General features: G+C 38.7%; 2 protein-coding genes across 2 annotated transcripts; both read right to left on the bottom strand.

The window, feature by feature from the left end:
• Positions 1-4,643: 4,643 nt before the first annotated feature.
• LOC124266112 lies at positions 4,644-10,988 on the bottom strand. Its single transcript, XM_046700925.1, has 4 exons — positions 10,941-10,988; positions 9,782-10,195; positions 9,244-9,487; positions 4,644-4,950 (listed from the first exon to the last, which is right to left on the bottom strand). The coding sequence occupies exons 1-4, from the start codon at positions 10,981-10,983 to the stop codon at positions 4,644-4,646; spliced, it is 1,008 nt and encodes a 335-aa protein (XP_046556881.1). The 5' UTR covers positions 10,984-10,988.
• A 5,241-nt stretch (positions 10,989-16,229) lies between these two features.
• Positions 16,230-20,503, bottom strand: LOC124266073. The gene is made up of 3 exons (XM_046700891.1): positions 20,438-20,503; positions 17,170-17,586; positions 16,230-16,516 (listed from the first exon to the last, which is right to left on the bottom strand). The coding sequence occupies exons 1-3, from the start codon at positions 20,478-20,480 to the stop codon at positions 16,254-16,256; spliced, it is 723 nt and encodes a 240-aa protein (XP_046556847.1). The 5' UTR covers positions 20,481-20,503; the 3' UTR covers positions 16,230-16,253.
• Positions 20,504-21,008: the final 505 nt, after the last annotated feature.

The raw sequence follows: 21,008 nt of genomic DNA, 5'->3' as shown, positions 1-21,008 counted from the left end.
CACGATACCAACTCAGCCTACGACGAATTTGTTTCTCTTGTCACTAAAACCCTTGACGATGCTTGCCCCATGAAATCGAAACTTAATACTCGTAAGCAGAAACAAACGCTAGTGCAAGCCAGTCCAGAGCAGCAGCTACAATTGGATAAATCACGTCGACTGGAACACAAATGGCGCCGAGCTTCCAACCGTGGACAGAAGCGAATTCTACATGGACATTTCTGTTCTCCAAAGAAATATTTTGACAGACTACATAGAAAGACGAAGCGATCCTATCAAATCAGCGAACAAAGGGCGATGTTGGATCAACTACAGAACTGTGACTCGTCAGTATTCTGGAAGTCGTTTGGCAAAATAGGAATTGGGTATGAACGCAAGGCTCGTATCCCCATGGAAGTCATTGGCAACAATGGCGCTGTTGTATCCGACCCTGAACTTGCCATGAAAAGGTGGAAAGACGATTACGAAGTGAAACACAGTGAAAACACCAACTCCATGTCCTTTGATGAAGCACACTTACAAGCAGTAAAAGACTCCCTGGGAGTAGATGACGTCACAGCCTCAGATGGCGTAACTGCTATCAACCGGGAGATTACTCGAGAAGAGGTTAAGGCTGCTGTTATTCGAGCTAAGCTGAGAAAGGCAGCAGGTATTGACTCAATCCCATCTGAAGCAATCAAGAATGATGCTTGCGTTGACATTCTTCATGTTTAATCAAATATTGTTTCCAGAGTGGCTACGTCCCCCCAGGCTTGGAAACATGGCATTGTCAACCCCATTGTAAAACCCAGCACGATTGACGTTTGCCTGCTTCATCGACATGAGAAACAATGGCTCGGAGTGTACGGAATATGAACTGTGGTGTTGATGTGAATGGAGAAAATATTAGTATCCTTTTTTATGCAGATGACACTGTCTTACTTGCACCAACGGAAGAGCACTTACAGTCTATGCTGGATGAAGTTCATAAATGGTGTCTCAAATAGAGATTGGAGTTAAATGGTGAAAAGTCTAAAATTGTATATTTTAGACCCCGATCGCAAAATTGCTCTCATGTCCAGTTTTCTTGTGGCGATATCTCATTGCATTACACGGAGCACTACAAGTACCTCGGCCTATGGTTTGGTGAACATTTGGATTGCGGATTAAAATTGCTGTGAATCAACTAGCGAAATGGGCAGATTAAGCTCTGAGTGCTCTCTGCACTAAGTTTTGTGATGCAGGTGGAGTGGCCTACGATGTATTTACAACCCTTTACAACTCATTAGTACAGCCTATCCTCACCTATGGATTGGGTATTTGGGGGCTTTACGAACACACAGTTATCAGTGTAATTCAGAATCGAGCCTGTCGCTTTTTCCTCGGAGCCAGTAGTAAAACGTCTAATATCGCCACCAGAGGTGATATGGGTTGGACGTCGTGCGTTACCAAACAACGCCTTGAAGTATTTAGAATGTGGATGAGAGTACGTCATATGCCAGAGTCTAGACTCCCGCACAACGTACACAAGTGGTCACTTAAACGGAAGAGATCCTGGGAACCAAGAGGTAAAAACTGAGCGAATCGTTAGATCTGGAACAATACCTGTATTTAGACAAATCTACAATTTCAGTTGTACGACAGAAACTGAATATCTTGGATGAACAGAAATGGTTAATTGATTTGTGGAATGATAAAGGTAATGCAACAAATGGAAACAAGCTTAGGACCTATCGACTGTTAAAGAAGGATTTATGCCCTGAACCCTATGTAACCAATACGATGTCAAGACACCACCGCAAGTCCATCATACAACTGAGAGCCTGTAGTCTCCCTCTGTGCATCGAGACTGGTAGATTCGTTAAGCCGCCTATCCCACTACATGACAGGGTTTGTCCACTCTGCCCCCTGTATATCGAGGCTTCCACCATCACGTGCCCGCTATACTCCGATATCATGTACGACGTTTTTAAATTGGCTCTGAAAATAGATAATGCTTTTATGCAGAAAAAAATCAAAGAAAAATATAATTTTGTAATGCAAAGTCGTCAATGCCACCTTCTACTTGCTTCCAAGGTGCAGCTTATGGTGAGAAGAAGAACCTCACTTTGGATATAGTATTTTAATATGCTTTTTCCATGTGTTTTGTGTGTCTGTTCATGTGGTGTATATGTGTGTGGATGGTGTGTAGAGTGTGTATGTATGTATGTGCGCGTGAGTACGTTATTGCGTATGTATGTGTACATGTTTGTGCGAGAATGTCATAGCGTGAGAGTGTAATAGCGTAAGCCTGTGACTGTGTGATTGTGTACGTGAGTGCGGGATTGTACGATGTGTGTGAATGCATGATTGCGTGAGTGGTTGAATGAGTGCATAATTGCGTGATTGCGTGTGAGTGCACGTTTACGCCAATATGGTTGATAAGTGCTTTTATAACTTTTGTGTGATTAAAATATCATTTTATTAATATAAGCAATGATGTGTTTTATTTGTATTCTCTTATTTTATTGTATTACTGTGATAATGCTTGTGATTTTAGAGTCTCCTAGGTCAAATGGCCGGGTGCTTTCTGTGTTTAATGTATGTAGTGTAAGGTATTTTATTGCAAAAGCAGGTGACACTTTAATAAACATTTTCTCTCTCTCTCTTTCTCTCTGTATCGTAGGGAGCAATACCCTTGTTGTAATCAATCCTCTCTGTTCCGTGTGACTAGTGGGCGTATGACTAGTGGCCGTATGACAAGTGGGCGTATGACTAGTGGGACACAACCAATGTATGTAGTGTTTCTAATTGAATTAGATGTTTCTCTTTCTTCCGAACATAATTGACAAATTACGCATGTTTTGTGTGTGCATACACTCATGTATAACATCTAAATTGATAGTTATTAAAAACCATGCTGTTTGTAAACACAATGACTATAATGGTTGGAACACTTGAAGACGAAAATGATTTCACACTTCAAACTGAACTGGAACAGTAACATATTTCATGCTATCATACGAACTTCAAAATATTGAATGAAATAAATGCTGTATGACGAGATGGATCAGAGAACATTATAATGGCATAAATGACGCTTTAATGACAGATGTAATGGTAGGAAATATATGATCACTATGTTAATTTACTGATGACCAGACACCTCAAACTGGTACCGGTAGATTTATATCTAATATGAAAAGATTGAGTGTATCTTGGTAAATGAAACTGGAATGAGATTTTTAAAATCTGCTATCTATTTGTTAGATAGCAGTTTACTAAAATTGAATTTAACCCGATTTCAAAGATTGGTCATTCGCAAACTGAAGCAGATCTCACTTATGCTGCAATAAACAGTATGGGGATATATAACGAAACATACCACTTAAGTGACAACAACTCCCAGTTCGATTGCATATGGCGCCATTTCGATGTACATCGTTCAGGATAAACAAGCTGATGGGATGATAATTGAATAGTTGGTTGAGTCCATCATTTGTACGATGGAGTGGATTTCGACATTGTAATACTGAAGTTGAATTACGGATAGAATCTATCAATCAGGTTAGTTGATCTTACTCTCCTTCTGGTCCCATCCAACTGTGTGCAACTTACTAAATTACCTGATGTTGTTAATCTGCCGCTTGTCACTATGCATATATACTTCTACATATATACTTCCATATATATTCTTCTATATATGCTTCTATATATACTTCTATATATATACTTCTATATATATACTTCTAGATATATACTTCTATATATATACTTCTAGATATATACTTCTAGATATATACTTCTAGATATATACTTCTATATATATTCTTCTAGATATATACTTCTATATATTCTTCTATGTATATACTTCTATATATATACTTCTATATTTACTTCTATATATACTTATATATATATGCTTCTATATATATACTTGTATATATATACTTATATATATATACTTCTTTATATATACTTGTATATATATACTTATATATATATACTTCTTTATATATACTTGTATATATATACTTCTATATATATACTTCTATATATATACTTCTATATATACTTCTATATATACTTCTATATATATACTTCTATATATACATACTTCTATATATATACTTCTATATATATACTTCTATGTATATACTCCTATTCACCTGGTTGTGGAACGTTAATCTTGGTAACGGTTTACTCTCATTCTGCCTACAGACATAATACAAGTGTAGGCAGAATGAGAAAATCAGGCCACCCCTAATGTTGAAATGGACTTGCCCATGAGAATAACATAACACAATCTTGATTGTATTCCAATTTTATTCATAGTAGATAACATGATATTTATGAAATATAGACATTTGTATACGAGAAATCTCACATTTCCCTGTCATTATCATCATTATTATAATTGTAATGGCATCATTATTATCAATCTGCAATTTCAATTTCAAGAGATGACCAGAGGCATCTAAATACTGAAGCTTTGTCCATCGACCTTGATGAAGGGCCTCCTTTAGTCTCGAGAATCAAGTTCGCGATACACTTGTTTTCTGCCATTCGGTTTACCACTATGCTCCAGTTGAATTTTCTTCTTTCTGTCTGTTGATTCATTGTCCTTCAACTTACTGATAAACTCGAACAGGTTTCGGTGGGACTTGCCAAGGGACCTGTTCCGTCTAGAGTGCCAGCCCTCCAAGTGAGGCGTATGACGTATTGTCGACACCATCGCCTATGGCGAAGAATTGACTTCCGTCACTGGTCTCAGCCCACTGGTCTTCTATGCACACATCAGCCAGGGTCTTTGGGAGTGGAGGAAGATTTTTCCGGCGGTGTCGGTAGAGACCAGCTTCAATGCTAGCGAAGGAGGGTGTTGTGGCAACTTCATCGATGGTCAAGGTTCTCGTCTCATCTTCGAAGATCTGTTGAATAGGTGTGACTTCTTTCCTGGCACGGGTCCTCAAGGGAAGTGATAAACTCAACTCTCTGTAAACCAGCCATAACAGCAATGGTACAGATAACTAAACTCATTTTATATATTATGTCCACGTTGTAGGTAATTTAAATGCAGAAGAAAATTTAGAGAGAAACCAGTCTGTTTATTATTTGTATAAAGATAATTAATAGAGAAAAGTAGTTAACCAGAAGAGGTGGATTAGAGAGGAACCAGTCTTTTCACTGTTTTTAATTGATAAGTAACAGTAAGAAAACAGTAAGTAACAAAACATAAGAATGTCCATATAACAAGGATGAATTAAAGCAGTCCACTTATCAATACGATTCAAACAAAAAACCGAAGACATACACACACAAAACAAACAACATGACAAAAGAATCAAGCTCTTCCATTTTTTCTTGTGGGGATGTAGGGTCAAGTATTATCTATCGCTTTCTCATTCTACTTACACAATTGTGACCAACAGACCATACTTGTGTTGTTTTTAGCTGTAGGCAGAATGAGCACTCTTCTACCCAGAGTTCCATGCGGCAAGCCAGCATAGTACCTCTGCCACAGGCCAGAAAGATGTGACGATATACATCTTGCACCGTCCATTCAATATACTCTACATATTCCTTAACTCATCTATTTTTGACGAGTCTACACATCTGATTAAACATCTTTGTTAGAATGGTTTAGTTTCACTGAGAAAATATCCTAAAACATGTAACACTATTTCGATTTGCGTACCGATACTTTGTTTACATAGGTTGTACTGCTCCACGTGCTGTCATCGAAGCCAACAGAGAGAGAAATATGCATCCAGTTTGATATCTAAATATGTACTGTCATAAATGTTATTGTCGCAGTTGTGGAAGAATATATATGTAACAATGTAAAACACTGTGAAGAGCGCGCCGAAAAGCTTGCGTAAGGCCAGTCTCTTCTTATTATAAATATGCGCGTATGTTTACAAACAAGAGAAAAGTCCGGTCACGTGATATGCAAATGAGCCTGTGCAGTGATGTTATGCTAAGTCATCACTGCGTTGGAGTGTGCAGAATGGGTGTAGGCAGAATGAGAGGACACCTTGGTAACAGTGTGAGAATAAACATGGGAATGCCCCTCTATGCATCAACAAGAGAATGGTATCTGTAAAGTTGTACTTTAAGAATGCCGATCAAACAAGCATTGGGCTACGAATGGCATTGTGTTCTCAATGCAGGTTTTAACATTTTCTAAAAATATAAGTTCCTTTGGCGCGGGTTTCTCTACAGTGACAGAGACGTATGTATATCAATACATCAAAAGATGAACGTGCAGATGTCGCTTCAAGCCTTTTAAGCATCGCAGGCGATTGCAGATTTGAACATTCTTCTCAAACTATTGTGACATAAGTGGTATTCGTTTGTATTCGAGTCTCACCCGATATTTTACATAATAAAAATAAAATATGTATCTTTGATTGTTACATCGGCCATCCACATGGGTTCTGTGAGACGTTTTGCATAAAATATACTTAAAACAATCAATACTGAAACAGACATAACATTCATCTGAACTGTGTGCACCAACTGCATAACATCGTCTCTGAGCATCTCCAAGATCTCCAAATATGGACACACGTTTCAATGCGTACAAAAGTGTTTCACAATGACTTTCAAACTTCGTAATAGTTAAACAAAACGTATCGATGTTTTTTACTGAAAACAATAAATTCTCTTTAACTAACGATATCTTCTGGGTTTATTAACTCATCAATGAATTATGGCTCCTGTGGGTACTCTTCAACAACTGGGCTGTTCCCACTTTCATTGTAGGGATGTGGAAGCATCACCTATGTGTACTCAACCATTAATTAATGTGTCTCAAAACTGGGAGTTCTCACAAATGGGAAGACACCCTGAGCACAAACCAAAACGGCCGGTCCCTTGTGACAGGTGTTAATAAGAGAATGTATTCCACTTCAATAGCCCTACTACATCCTGACAAGAGTTCACCTTTATGACATGTAATAAACCCAGTTCAGTCAGTCTGTGGCTCTGGTACAACTTTTGTACAACTTATGGTATAGTTTTATCCATGTAAGGTAGCTGTATGTAATGTGTATTTATATAAACTTTGAACGGGGGAAAATACACATAGTTGCGCTTTGGAAGATAAGAACTAAAACATACACTTGAAACATACTTTTGGAAAATTCCGCCCATGCATATGGTAAATACAATACTGTTCTCATCATCCAGTAAATATCAATTGATTACAGGATGCCGATTGTGTGAAGTTATACAAATTTAAAGAACTGGTTCCTAGTCGATCACAGATGACTGCGAATAGAAAAATACTTGCATTAAACATTATCCCAACATTAAAATATGCATTGAAAGACAATATTTATGCCTTTCTTCATGCATCAGGTAAAGCTGCATTGATATAAAGGATAAATGATAACATTAAGATGCGGCTTGTTCCTGCAGTTCTCACTTTTAAATATGTCACGCGCAAAAAAATCATTATCAATTTGTACAATGTGAACTCGAATAGAACAGACGATGCATGATAATTTGAGATTGAAACAAAGGAAACAAAGGATCCTTGGGAGTTAATAATGAAGAACATGCGCCTTTCCGACATTGGTGTAACTACGAAGTGGCCAGTAAGATGCACGCTCCTTTTTGTCAGTGGTCACCTCTGTGGTAATCCATTGGTTCGCCCGTTAGTGTGATTGTATTTATCAAAAACAAACTGCTACAGGCTATTCTGGAGTCAGCCTTGCTTGTCAAAACCTTAGTTTTTCGAAATGCAGTCTGATTTTTCTTCACAGTGATAAAATGATCAAAAGTAAAACGTTCGAAAATATTAATTAGTGGCAGCTGGTAATGAAAGAATGTCAGCGCATCCTGATGTCAGGAAATCACTTATGTAAATAAGAAATACAAGTATTAATAGTAACCGTTGCATATTTAGTAGCATTTTGACAGGAATACAAGTGAAGACATTCCTACCTGTGGTTACCATCAGACGCCACAGGAAGTTGAACCTGTTCATCGTGGTGTCACAGAGAGCAATGACTCCAAGTGGAGAAACCTGTGTTGGTGCGATGTTGATATCTACGCTCTCTAAGGGATATGTTCCATAAAGTTGTGACTCAATAGCGCGTGACACATTACCCGTGACTGGCACTGATCAATATATAGGAATTAAGTGTGTCTCTTGTGTACGAAATTACTGAGCTATTGTTGGTTTATTGTTTTTACTTTTTTTTATTTCCTGTTTATCCTCAACAGGACGAGACAGAACAACATGCTTGTTTGCATTCTTTTTTTTATTGTTTAACTCTACACTCAGCAATATTCCAGCTATCTATATGAAGGGGATCTGAAAGTAATCAAAACTTGTCCACGAACGGTGCTCCTGGATATATTTACATTGTTATCATTGAAGTGTTATGTCTGAAGATCTGCTGCGTTAAGGAATCTGTCTCTGGTCGACGTGCATATTCCATGGACCCATTGGTTTGAAATCTACCTATAGCCTGACCTCTTGAAGCCCTTTAAGAAAGAGTCAAAAACGTCTAATTTTAAGCTGCGATTTCAAACAGGTACCTGAACAGTGAACGACAGTGAAAAGTATCAATGCATGTGTATTGTCCTTCACTCTCCATGTATAGAGAGAGTTGCACGTGCAAATCATTAATATTAAGTGACAGGTGGATTTCCATATTGACAATTTGAATAAAAATTTGTATATATTTCAAACGAAACCGAAGATCTTACAACTTTTGAGAAATAGTGTAACCAATAGCTTGACCCTTCATTAATGACGCCGAGTATACATCAAAAGTGCCAACCTCATACATTAGCCCTGGCTAGAACAATGCAGGAATATTGCCTGACAGGTGGACTAGAACATTAACCTACTTTATTCTTTCCAAAACATTTGATTAATTTGAAGCGAATGGAATGCTGTCATGAAATTGGAGATCATTCTTACGTGGTCCTCAAGAAGTCACGAAAATGAAATGTGAACATAAATGATAAATTTGCACACACTATTGTTACAAAGGACAAATGAGTAGGAAACGTGATGAATAAATCTAATGCCGCTGCCAGATTAGAGTGGGTGAGTGACTACATAGTTTGAAATGAATGGAATACTGTGAAAGGTGCTTCTTGTCTGTTAATCAACAACTCACGAAAGTGAATATGAACATAAATGATACATTTGCACACTGAACGATTACAGTGAGTGAGTGACTACATGCATTTTGTACTGAGTTGCTTTAGACAGCTTGACGACATATGTCCAGTCAGTGGAGAACTCAAACAACGACAATCCACGACTGCAAATTGGCCTTGGCCTTGAAGTCACCATTCCCAGGCAAAGCAGCAAAGAGCTCACAGGTGCCGTCTTGCTTGTTGTAGTTGATGCTTTGACATCCTTGGATTTCGTGGCATGTTTTAAGGCAGCGGACGATGTCGGCAGCAGCAAAGGAGTGGAACACTTCCAGGTCGTTGATCATACCTTCCAGAGGTTGCACAATGCGTTGGTACAAGTGACGGCCACACTTCGAGACCTCATTTTCTGAAAACGAAACAACATATATCTGGAATTTTGCTGAGTGCGGCGTTAATGCAAAAACAACAACAAAGAAACACTGATCATGAAATATACTTTTAAATCATCATTGAAGCAATGTACATGTCTACATGTGGAGATTACGAACTGCGCTCCTAATGATTTTTTCGGCGCCAGTATCTGCAACCTAGTCTCGATGACCATGATCCGGGGACCCTGATATAGTTTAAATACTGGCTTGTGCGTCATTAATCTTTGATTAAAGAAAAAAAGCCACGAAAGACAAATAGAATGGCATACCAATGATCCAGTTAGCAACGCCCTCGAGGACCAGGAAGTTGACTTTGTAGGACTTGGTTGATGTTGTTGATAGAATTTCTTGCATCCCCACCTCATGGCCGCGACCAATCTTCACTGTCAGTCCCGCCCAGGTTATCCAAAAGGGCTTAAAGGCTGTGCAGTCGAGATATGCTGACTCGGCACCGTATTTCACTGTGCAGGTGTGGCATGGCTTTATTATAATTCCATTATTAGACTTAATCCCAATTCCAATAGCTGCTTCTTCTCCACCCTCGTTCTCACGGAGCACAACGTAGAGCTTAGCACAGCCTCTCACTTGCAGTAGCAGCGACTCCTTCTGGCTGATATCAATGTTCGTCGTCAGCTGACCATTTGTTTGTATGAAGGCTTTTCCTATTGTATCTTTCAAAATACCTGGAGGTTAAAAACATTATGCTGTTTTGGGATGATAAAATGTATTAGCAAAATGCATAATGTATTTAGTTCACTAAGACTCGCTAACTGGAAAGTGTATTCCTAAAACTGTATGGGTGACAAGGTTGTCTGATGGTTCAAGCATTTGCTCGTCACACCAAAGGTCTGGCTACGATTCCTAACATGGGTGCAATGTGTGAAGCACAATTTGGTGTCCGCCGTCATATTGCTGGAATATTGCTAAAAGGGGTGTAAAACCCAACACAAAACTGTTTTTCGTATAACAAGCATAAGACATAATGTTATTCTAAACTCTTCTATCCTGAATCCACGAAGCTTTGTTAGTTACATGCAATATCTTCACATTACAGGCTGGACTGATCACCATGTCTGTGACAAGTCAGTCGATAGAACAACACCCAATACAGTTCCATCTGCAACGTGTCTTTCCGAAATTCGATAACTACGATGATTGCATTTATCAAAAAGAAACTGCTACAAGATATTCTGGAGTTAGCCTCACCAGTCTTAAACTAAGTTTTTCGAAATGCAGTCTTATTTTTCTCCACTGTAATAAAATGAACTAAAGTAAAACGTTCGAAAATGTTAATTCGTGGCAGTAACTGTTGCTAATAAAAGAATGTCAACTTATCCCGATGTCAGGAAATAACTTAAGTAAAATAGAAGAAATAAAAGTATTGAAGATAACCGTTGGAGACAGGAATACAAATGAAGCTATTCCTACCTGTGGTTACCATCAGATGCCACAGGAAGTTGAACCTGTTCATCGTGGTGTCACAGACAACAATGACTCCAAGTGGAGAAACCTGTGTTGATACAATGTTGATATGTACGCTCGGTAACAGATCTCAACAAATCATTATTTTCCATAATCATGTCACTAAATGAAGCGTGACACTGTCCTATTAATCTTCGTTCCTCATTACTCGCGACTGACACTGATCAATATGAGGAATTAATTGCGTCTGTCGTCAACACAATCACTGTACAATCGTTGTTCTGTGTTGCTTTCGATTCAATCATAGCCTGTTCCGTTTTATCCATAACATGATGATTTTTATGAGGGTGGTGGGGGCAGAGTCACCAATGTTATTCTGGGGAGGTAGGGGGCGTAAACCAATTTTGCCCAGATGTACTAGCGGGGTCACTTACTTTGTACATGATATTATAGAGGTGGTACGTGGTACATACCTCTCCTGGTTGTCATCAGATCAGTATTAGTGTAATGTATGCTCTCAAGAAACCCACTGAGTATTGGTGACATGGGTTCGCTATATTAAACCCATCCTTTGATCCCCGTCGTGATATTGTCAGATTGAAGAGCTAGTAAAGGGTCATGGCTACGAGAAACGAAAAGAAGGCTACGTGTTCACGTATTTGCAAAAAATACATGTTTCATCGTTTGCAAAGTTTCCTCGCGTGCAGGTTTTAAAAGCTGACTGTGTCCAGATAAGAGTCACAAGAGAGCAATTATAGACTTTTTACGACCTCGTCTACTATCCATGTGTGTAATGGATATCTGTAATGCGTATAAAAACACTATTCGAGGGTTTCATTCCTCATGCCAGTGTTTGTTTGTCTGGTCAAGGAAATCTCATTTACAGGCCGCCATGACATGGCCGAAGCGTCAACAAACAACATTCACACACTTCTGTGTTCTGGCAGGTAGAAACATGCTATACATGCTAAACATTTGGAGATAGTTTTGCTACTTGTTTATTTGACCACCTTCCAGACCTCCCCGATTTTGGCAATCAAGTGTGTCAAAGGACTTAATTCACCATCGTGTGACTGGGTTGTTTGTTTAATCACTGCTGTCAGATAGCAAGAGTACTGTGACGTGATGTGTGTCAATTACCTGTTTATTTATGTGCAGGGCACGTTCTATGAATAATTTGTGCAACACTGAGAAATGATGTTGACAAGAGCTCAGTCGAGTGGAAGGTATTTTGTTTTCAATGCCATGCTTCACTGGCAGTCGTGATAAACCAAACACAAGATTGCTGTTAACGAGTAAGCTACAAGAAGTTTGCCAACAGACAAGTTGTAGTAATATCAAATCATATGGCGTCATGTATCATGTGACATTAAACAGTGTAGTATCGCGAACACAGCTCTGCTTTAGAAGATCCTTATACCTCAGTAAGGACAAACCATATGATAATCGCAACATCGTTAGGGGCTAATGTTCTGAACTTGACATCACAAACATTGTTTATCGAATGGGACATTGAAGGAAGGCCAAGAAAACGTTCTCGATCATGTAATATTTAAGAAATCCACAGTGTATTGACAAAAGGTGTACAGCGACATTCACAATGGAAAGAAGCTGAGTGTTACGGGACATTGATTAGATGGTAAATTAGCATACAAGTCGATACTGATGTTTTCAGATGATTATTTGTTATAGATAACCATTCCTAGCGGAACATAACCAAAACTATTGATGATATATATTGTTAGGTGGTCTACCACATTGGTCTGCGATATTTTGTCCCGAAAGCCGAACCGAAAACATCTTGATGGTTAAAGATTCCGGAAGCTACGAATAAACAATGTTATTCAGAAAATGGTCAAATATATGTCATATTTGGGATTTCGTGATCAAGACTACGAGTTACCAGACTTTCTATTTTTGTGGGTGATTCGAATGTTGGGGATAGGTTGCCCCACTGTGCCAGTGTGGGTTCGAATCCCTAATGGGGCTCAACCCCCTCTAACAGTATGTCTTGTATTTTTCAGTGGACATCTGATGTCTGATAAAAGACTAAAACTAGCAGATACAGTAGGGTTAATCATGCTGCACCATAGGGTTTAGAGTTAGGTTAGGGTTTAGGATTAGGATATGGCACCCTTTCCAATCCTCAGGGAGCTGATGCATCTTTAGAGGCAAACAACTCTTTACGGTCCTTGAAAGGATCATAACTTTTGCAAAAGGGGTGGTGTGTGTGTGTGTGGGGGGGGGAGTTGAGTGTGTGTGTGTGTGTGTGTGTGTGTGTGTGTGTGTGTGTGTGTGTGGGCAGATGATACGTCTTATTGGAATAACTCGTTTTAGAAATAGAAGAAATAGCAAATTATTGGTAATAGTTTCTACAGTTCCACAATTAAAAGGACAACCTGAAGTAACGTCATAGATACGTTGTTCTGACATTAATGGTTTGTTTGCTTTCTAAGCCCTTACATTGTTCTCGTCACGATATGGCTGATATAATGCCGATGTGACGTTAAATCTTAACTCACTCACTCACTCTGAGCCTTTACATGTAACCCGGCAACTTTGTCCATGAAGACACCTCAACTAGACAAACATGTGCGGACACCAGTGACTATGATGCTCCAACCCATTGCATCAAGATGGCACGCAAGTGGATACTTAGGACCTGCTATAACCGGCAGTCGAAAGTGGATAACCCTAGAATGAATAGAGAAATAAACCAGATCAGCAAATCCATTGAGGGTTTGATAATCCACATGGGATTAAGGTCACTTTACTTATGTCCATAATGTGAAAATGGTAACATCAACACCAGACAGTGCAGAAAGTCCTTGTTTGAGGAGCGAGCAACTGTATGTTTAATCAACAAAGAATCACAGTCCTCACAGCACAGTGAGTAAAAGTGAACCATCAGTCAGACATGACGAATGATCCGGTTCAGAATTGACTCCTCCAAAAGCAGACTGAACAAACTGGAGCTGAAACGTCTTAAGAAATTAAGAGGATCAATAATCACTATGACTGATCGAATCCCCATTCAATATTTTGCAACGGGGGATTGGACAAAGACACAGTTTGGTGTCACGTTCGGGTCAATGACATGACTTTTTGGAAATTCAATAACTGTTTATTACAATATCCAAAATATGTACGATTAGTCAAAGAAACTATTAAAAACACTCTGAACAAATATAACTTCAAAACAGTAGACCAAACTGTAAAATACCAAATTAAAGATCAACTTCTGTGGGAAATGAATCTTATGGAAATTAGAGGCCTAACAATTTACTATACATCAACAAAGAAAAATAAAGATAAGATAAGAGTAGAATCAATGACCTGGAAATATTATTACATGATTAAGAGATAGAACTGGATAACAGCGATAGTTTACAGAACTAAGAGGAAATTTTAGCAAGAATAAATGATACAAAAACTGAACTTAATGATTTTGAAACAAATAAAACAAAGGGATCCTTTATTAGATCTAAAGCAAAATGGGAAGAACAGCGAGAAAAACCAAGTAGATACTCTTTAAATTTGGAATTTAGAAATTTTCTGGACAAGTCTTATATCAGAAATTCAAACAAAAGATGGATCAACCATTAAAGATCAGGAAAAAATACTAAAGGAAACACAAGCCTTTTATAATTTTTTTATAAAAATGAAAACTGCACACAAGTTAATCTTGATTCTTTGTTAAACAAATACGATATACCAAAACTAAGTGAAGACAGTGCCGCAACTTTAGAGGGCGAACTAACATATGAGGAAACTCTAGAAGCATTGAAAAAAAATGAAAAACGGAAAAAGCCCTGGACCACACGGTTTTACAACAGAATGTTTTTAATTCTTTTGGATAGACTTAAATAAATTTTTGATAAATTCTTTAAATTATGCATATCGAAACGAAAATCTATCAGTTACTCAGAAACAAGGATTAATTACATGCCTACCAAAAGAAAACAATCCAAAACTATTTAAAAAAAGTGGCTGCCAATTTCTCTCCTTAACACATCGTATAAAACTGCATCAGCTGTTATAGCCAAAAGAATGAAAAAGATACTACCTTTAATAATAAATGATGATGAATTAGGTTTTGTACCAGGAACATATATTGTTGAGGACACAAGGCTGATATACGATCTAATGGAGTATACAGAGTCTTATCAAATATCAGGACTATTAGTTCTAATTGATTTTAAAAAGCTTTTGATTCAGTTGACAGAAATGTTATACTAAATGTGTTAAGATTCTTTAATTTCGGACCTAGTTTTCAGAAGTGGATTAGACTTTCTTTAAATATATGAAATCAAGTGTACTTGTAAATGGATTTGCGAGCACCTTTTTTAGTATCAAATCTTCCATAATTGCCTGCTTAAAGAGAAGACAAATCACTCTACCTAAATAATACTACCATTCAATATATCCAAACTTAGTCTAAGGGTTAAAGGCTCCAAAACCTTTTATCTGTCTCTACTAGACCCTAATTCCACTAAATCATATGCACATAAAAATTGGGAGTCTTTGAAACACAGTATGATAACAAAATGTTACGAAACATATATATGATGACAAATCGAAGTACAACGATGCAGTAACTTGAAATGGTTACAGATGAAGATATTATATGATATTTTACCAACAAACATTTTCTTAAATAGAATCGGTCTAAAGGACACACCTAAATGTACATTCTGTTCAAAGGAATTAGAAACAATTGTGCACAAAATATAATGCTTACTCTACATGCAGTAACAGTGAGTTCTTTACCTTCTGGTCGTCTTTCCACAATCTATTACATAAAGTATGACGTCAGAAAACATATTGTAAGTGTATTTAATTACTGTTACTATTATTTGAAACACAGAGATAAAGTATGCAAAACATTTTTAAAGATGTTTATTCATGGTATGAGGGGATTTGTGAAAGTGTATTAATTATACTCATGTGAATATATTCTACATGTACTATGTAAGCTGTGGAATAAAGATGGTAAATAATGAAAAAAAACAATGACATGTGTTGAATTCAGGACATATACTATCTTTTCTCTCTACCGGTTGTAATCTGTTACAGATTCCTTTGTCATTCTCAATCAGACGAGAAACTAATTACAAAATTGTGGAAATGATATTAGTTTGAAATGAATGGAATACTGTGAAAGGTGCTTCTTGTCTGTTCATCAAGAACTCACGAAAGTGAATATGAACATAAATGATACATTTGCACACTGAACGATTACAGTGAGTGAGCGACTACATGCATTTTGTACTGAGCTGCTTAGACAGCTTGACGATCCTTGTCCAGTCAGTGGAGAACTCAACCAACGACAATCCACGACTGCAAATTGGCCTTGGCCTTGAAGTCACCATCACCAGGCAAAGCAGCAAAGAGCTCACAGGTGCCGTCTTGCTTGTTGTAGTTGATGCTTTGACATCCTTGGATTTCGTGGCATGCTTCAATGCAGCGGACGATGTCGGCAGCAGCAAAGGAGTGGAACACGTCCAGGTCGTCGATCATACCTTCCAGAGGTTGCACAGTGCGTTGGTAGAGATGACGGCCTCTCTTCAAGTCCCCAGTTTCTGAAAAAGAGGAAACATCTGAGATTAGCAGATGTGGCACTTTTTGGTGCTGTACAGACTGTGCTTAGCTGCATCAAAAGACAACGTTTTGAATTTACCCAAAAACTGATAGCTGTCTCATTTGTATAATGGATAGATACAACTATCAGATATGCTTCATGTACAGTAATAGTGGCTAGTATTAACCTACTACAATTTGTCATTTATAAAAGTTGGTTCAATGGCTGTGTGGAACGTGAACGTATGTAAAACAACACTGCTATAAAACAACCTGGAAAACATTTACTATGTATGTCATCATAGACCAAGTATTTGATGACTGCCTTGACGCTTATTGAAAGCAACTTCCAACTGTCATTCTTGATGCGATCTAACCTTGAATTGGATATTATATATATCATGATTGTTCGGAATGTTCATTAGCTGGGTAGTCAGAAAGCACATGCAATCTACGGAAGCTGCAGTTACTAGCATGGGGTGACCCCCGGGACCCACATGGTCCGTCTCCAGGGGTAGATCATGTGATGACTCGTTTTGATGTTGTTAGATACCAGTAACCACAGCTCAATCCTATTGCCAGACTTTGTCGCCTAAAATCTCGCCGAGTAAGACATTAAACAACAAACAATTAAAGATGCTATGGAATGACAAACCTATGATCCAGTTAGCAACGCCCGCGAGGCGCAGCAAGTTGATTCTGTAGGCCTTGGTTGATGTCGTTGAAAGAATCTCTTGCATCCCCACATCATGGCCGCGACCAATCTTCACCGTCATTCCCGCCCATGTTACCCAAAAGGGCTTAAATGCTTCGCAGTCGAGATATGCTGACGCGGCACCGTATTGCGCTGTGCAGGTGATGCATGGCTTCATTATAAGTCCATTATTTGAATTAATCCCAATTCCAATAGCTGCTTCTTCTCCACCCTCTTTCTCACGGAGCACAACGTAGAGGTCAGTACAGCCTCTCACTTGCAGTAGCAGCGACTCCTTCTGGCTGATATCAATGTTCGTCGTCTCACCCGCAGGTTTGGTTTGTATGAAGGCTTTTCCTATTGTTTCCTTCAAAATACCTGTAAGTTAAAACAGCATGTGAATGAATATCTCTCAATGATACAACAGACAGTGATAATAATCTATATACATGTAGTTTGATACTCACTTTGTCTTTTAGACAATGACCTATCTACGATGTAGTTTAGGAGAGTGAGTAAGTGAGTTGACATTTAACGTCCTATCGGCAATGTCTCAGCCATATCGTGACGAAAACAATGTATACAATACAAATGAAAACATTTTGAAAAGTAAAACCTGACCAGGATGGATAGAGTATCACAAATATGAATATATACTGGCCACATAAAGAAACTGTGCACTCAGAAAATATAAATATAGGCACACAGCGTATTTATACATAAATACATTTGTGAACATAGCAAGTATTGGAGACAATCAAACGCTCATGGACGTGCCAGGCGACGTGACGTCATTGACGGTGGCCTATGGCCTTGCAATATGTTACTGCAGGTGCAGCCCGTACAGTTGCACACAACATGTGAAACTCTGAAATTGCTGTCACTGTCAAAAGCTTGATCTTTGGTCATTCAAACGTTCACAAATCCACATGAGAAGTCACATGCACATCATCCCAAGATTAACATCTGCTCAACGTCATGAAGCCATTGGAATGGTTCGAGCAGGAATGAGCGAACAACAGGTGGCAGCACATTTCCAATGCCATCGTAACACGATATCTGTATGGGTCAGGCGTTATCGAAACAGTAATGGCGTCGCCGACCACCCACGTTCTGGGCGTTCCCGACGTAACGACGCCAAGACAGGACAGGTGGATTCGGGTGACTCATCTCAGATACAGGTTCCAGACAGTAGTGACCACACCCCAGACCATTTCCCAGGCCTCCAATGCTCATTTGGTAGCCTCTATGCGTCGTCGTTGCACTGCTGTGCTTCACGCACATGGTGGTCATACCCATTATTGATTTTGTGACTTCGTCGTGTGACCCCCTACTCGATTTTGAACCTCTGACGTCATCGTTACGGATATTGTTCATGTTCTTTTGACATTTTCTCGTGGTCCGATACTTCAGCTTATAAAGTGTCAACATCATTTCGTCTTTGCTGTGTTGTATTCCAATTATGAAGGCATTTTCTGTGTGCACAGTTTCTTTATGTGACTAGTATATAACTGGTATGTAAAACTAGACCATTTGAATTAAAGAAGAACGTACAATATAAAACTCAGGCTATAGATCGCCAACAAGTAAAACTAGATCACCATACCAAGGACCATGGGGACTTACAGTGCCTTTGCTACCTGCATGGACCCTAGTTGGATTTACATCATCCCGTCAGACGTTAGCGATTGCAGACAAGTGTAGCCATACGTTAAAACGACGTATATACTGCAGTTAAAATAATACTATGAATTTACTTTCAACGTTTTGGGACTCAGGGGGACGTAGTTTAGACGATACATGTTAATCTTCAGAACTGATCGTCCTCTGCGGACACCTGCTAGAGAATCAAACGGAAACTGTTATAGGATATGTGTAAGTCTGGCTGACCTGTCACAATCTTTCGTTACGGAGCTTTCTTAATGCAGTCTCACATTCCACATAGTGACAATATAGTGAGTGAGTAAGTGAGCTGGATTCTACGCCGCTTTTAGCAATATTCCAGCAGTAACACGACGGGGGACACCACAAATGGGCTTCACACATTGTACCCACGTGATGAATAGAACCTTGTACCCATGTTGGAAACGAGCGAATGCTTCAACCACTGAGCTACCCCACCGCCCCAGTGACAAAATAACAAAAGTGAACATACCAACACATTTCGACCGAATCTAGCATTTTGTTTGTCGGAAAATGATCTCAAGCAGATGTCTGCAAGGACAGATATTGGAACCACTTCCGATCCTCGTTAACATATTCGCAATTTATGTCTCCAAAATTGCCCAAAACTTTTATCTTCTTATAATCTTTTAGTGGACAATGCACGATCGCCAATTCCGAGGCGCTGCCAAAACAAAGGCACCGTCACATTCATTTTTTTATTTTAATCCGATTTTAAAAGAAAGAACCAAGTAAAGTTGACTTAAGTTTCCATAGCAATATTTTATTTAACCTGATCTTTGGAAAGTGTTTGGCGTGCAAACATTCTCCTTCTCTCTATAAAGCACCTCCTGTCTTCCTTAATGAGAGACCGCCAATAGCTGGAATATTGCTGTGTGCGGCGTTACACCACAAACCAAACTTAATGAGAGACCCTTGAAGATTTGTGTTAGAATTGGTCATCCGCAACCCAGGCTAGCCGTAAGAGGCTACTAACAGGATCGGGTGGTCAGACTCGCTGACTTAAATGAAACATCATCGTATCCAAATTGCGTAGATCGATGCTTATGCTGTTGATCGTTTGGTCCAGATTCGAATATTTACAGACTTCAGCCATATAGCTGGAATATTTCTGTGTTTGGTGTAAAACAACAATCAGTCAATCTTAATGAGAAAGATATGTGCACTTCCGGTCTGTTTTAATAACCTACGAAGTCTCGCTCATGTATTTTGAGAAAGTGTAACCGAACTTTGGTGATCTACCCTCTGACCTTGACCTTTGAGCTCATGACTTCCTGTCCTATCATTCACACACCTTATATTCTGATGGAAACATAATTTCGTTTTCTCCTTGAACTAAAGGATCTTAGTATTTGATAAATATGTATTAGTAGCAACTAGGTACAACTGAATTCAAGCCTGCAGATGTGACAAATAACGCATTTCACAAACACCATATCCTCATTTTATCATAAAATCAGTAAAGAAATAAAATAAACAAGTTTTAAGTACCGTTGGATACTGAGAAGCATTCTTGACAAGAGCACAAATGTAGACATACACTTACCTGAAGTGACCACCAGACGCCACAGGAAGGCCATCCTGCTCATCTTGGGACCGAATCTTTCAGCACAATGACTGAAAGTGGAAAGAGAGGTGTTGGTAAAATAGTGATATGTACGCTCGGTAAGGATTCTAGAGGCTGTGGAATTGATCCACTCTCCTACTTTCCTACACCAATCAGCATACAGAATAACCAATGCCTGGTGTCGCTAACTGAGCGTGTCAATTCCGCACAACTGCTGACATACCGCTGCTCTATTTTGTTTTCCATCTTTGTTAGATTTAATTTTCTTCTGCAGAGGTCAGATAATTTCAAACGGCAAACACAATTTGAATTCTAAAGAGTAAAGTAATTTTAAATTGAGTGCTATTTAATCCCGATGTTTGCGATGATGCTGAACAAAAGTCTTTGGTTTTGGGTACATGGGCACACTAGAAATCCATTCCCGGTCTTCCCAGCCGAAATATAAAGTAATTCCAACTCACTGACGAAACATTTTGAACAATTGAGTAATGGCTACGAAGGGTTTCAAACAGACTGTAGTAGACACTTTTTTAAAGTACTATTCAAAGTT

Source organism: Haliotis rubra, unplaced genomic scaffold, assembly GCF_003918875.1.
Source record: "Haliotis rubra isolate DU_JTF1 unplaced genomic scaffold, ASM391887v1 Scf123, whole genome shotgun sequence".
Taxonomy (NCBI): Eukaryota; Metazoa; Mollusca; class Gastropoda; order Lepetellida; family Haliotidae; genus Haliotis; species Haliotis rubra.
The sequence above is the reverse complement of the archived record's forward strand: the minus strand, read 5'-3'. Positions and strand labels throughout refer to the sequence as shown.

What these genes read in the sequence shown, in the direction of transcription:
- LOC124266112 (XM_046700925.1), bottom strand. Translation starts at nt 10,983, where the DNA reads ATGAACAGGTTCAACTTCCTGTGGCATCTGATGGTAACCACAG. An exon ending in CGTTGCTAACTGGATCATTG is followed by an intron (nt 9,488 to 9,781) that starts GTATGCCATTCT and finishes TTTCGTTTTCAG; the next exon opens with AAAATGAGGTCTCGAAGTGT. An exon ending in GCCAAGGCCAATTTGCAGTC is followed by an intron (nt 4,951 to 9,243) that starts GTGGATTGTCGT and finishes GCTGGTTTACAG; the next exon opens with AGAGTTGAGTTTATCACTTC.
- LOC124266073 (XM_046700891.1), bottom strand. Translation starts at nt 20,480, where the DNA reads ATGAGCAGGATGGCCTTCCTGTGGCGTCTGGTGGTCACTTCAG. An exon ending in GCGTCTGGTGGTCACTTCAG is followed by an intron (nt 17,587 to 20,437) that starts GTAAGTGTATGT and finishes TTTAACTTACAG; the next exon opens with GTATTTTGAAGGAAACAATA. An exon ending in CGTTGCTAACTGGATCATAG is followed by an intron (nt 16,517 to 17,169) that starts GTTTGTCATTCC and finishes CCTCTTTTTCAG; the next exon opens with AAACTGGGGACTTGAAGAGA.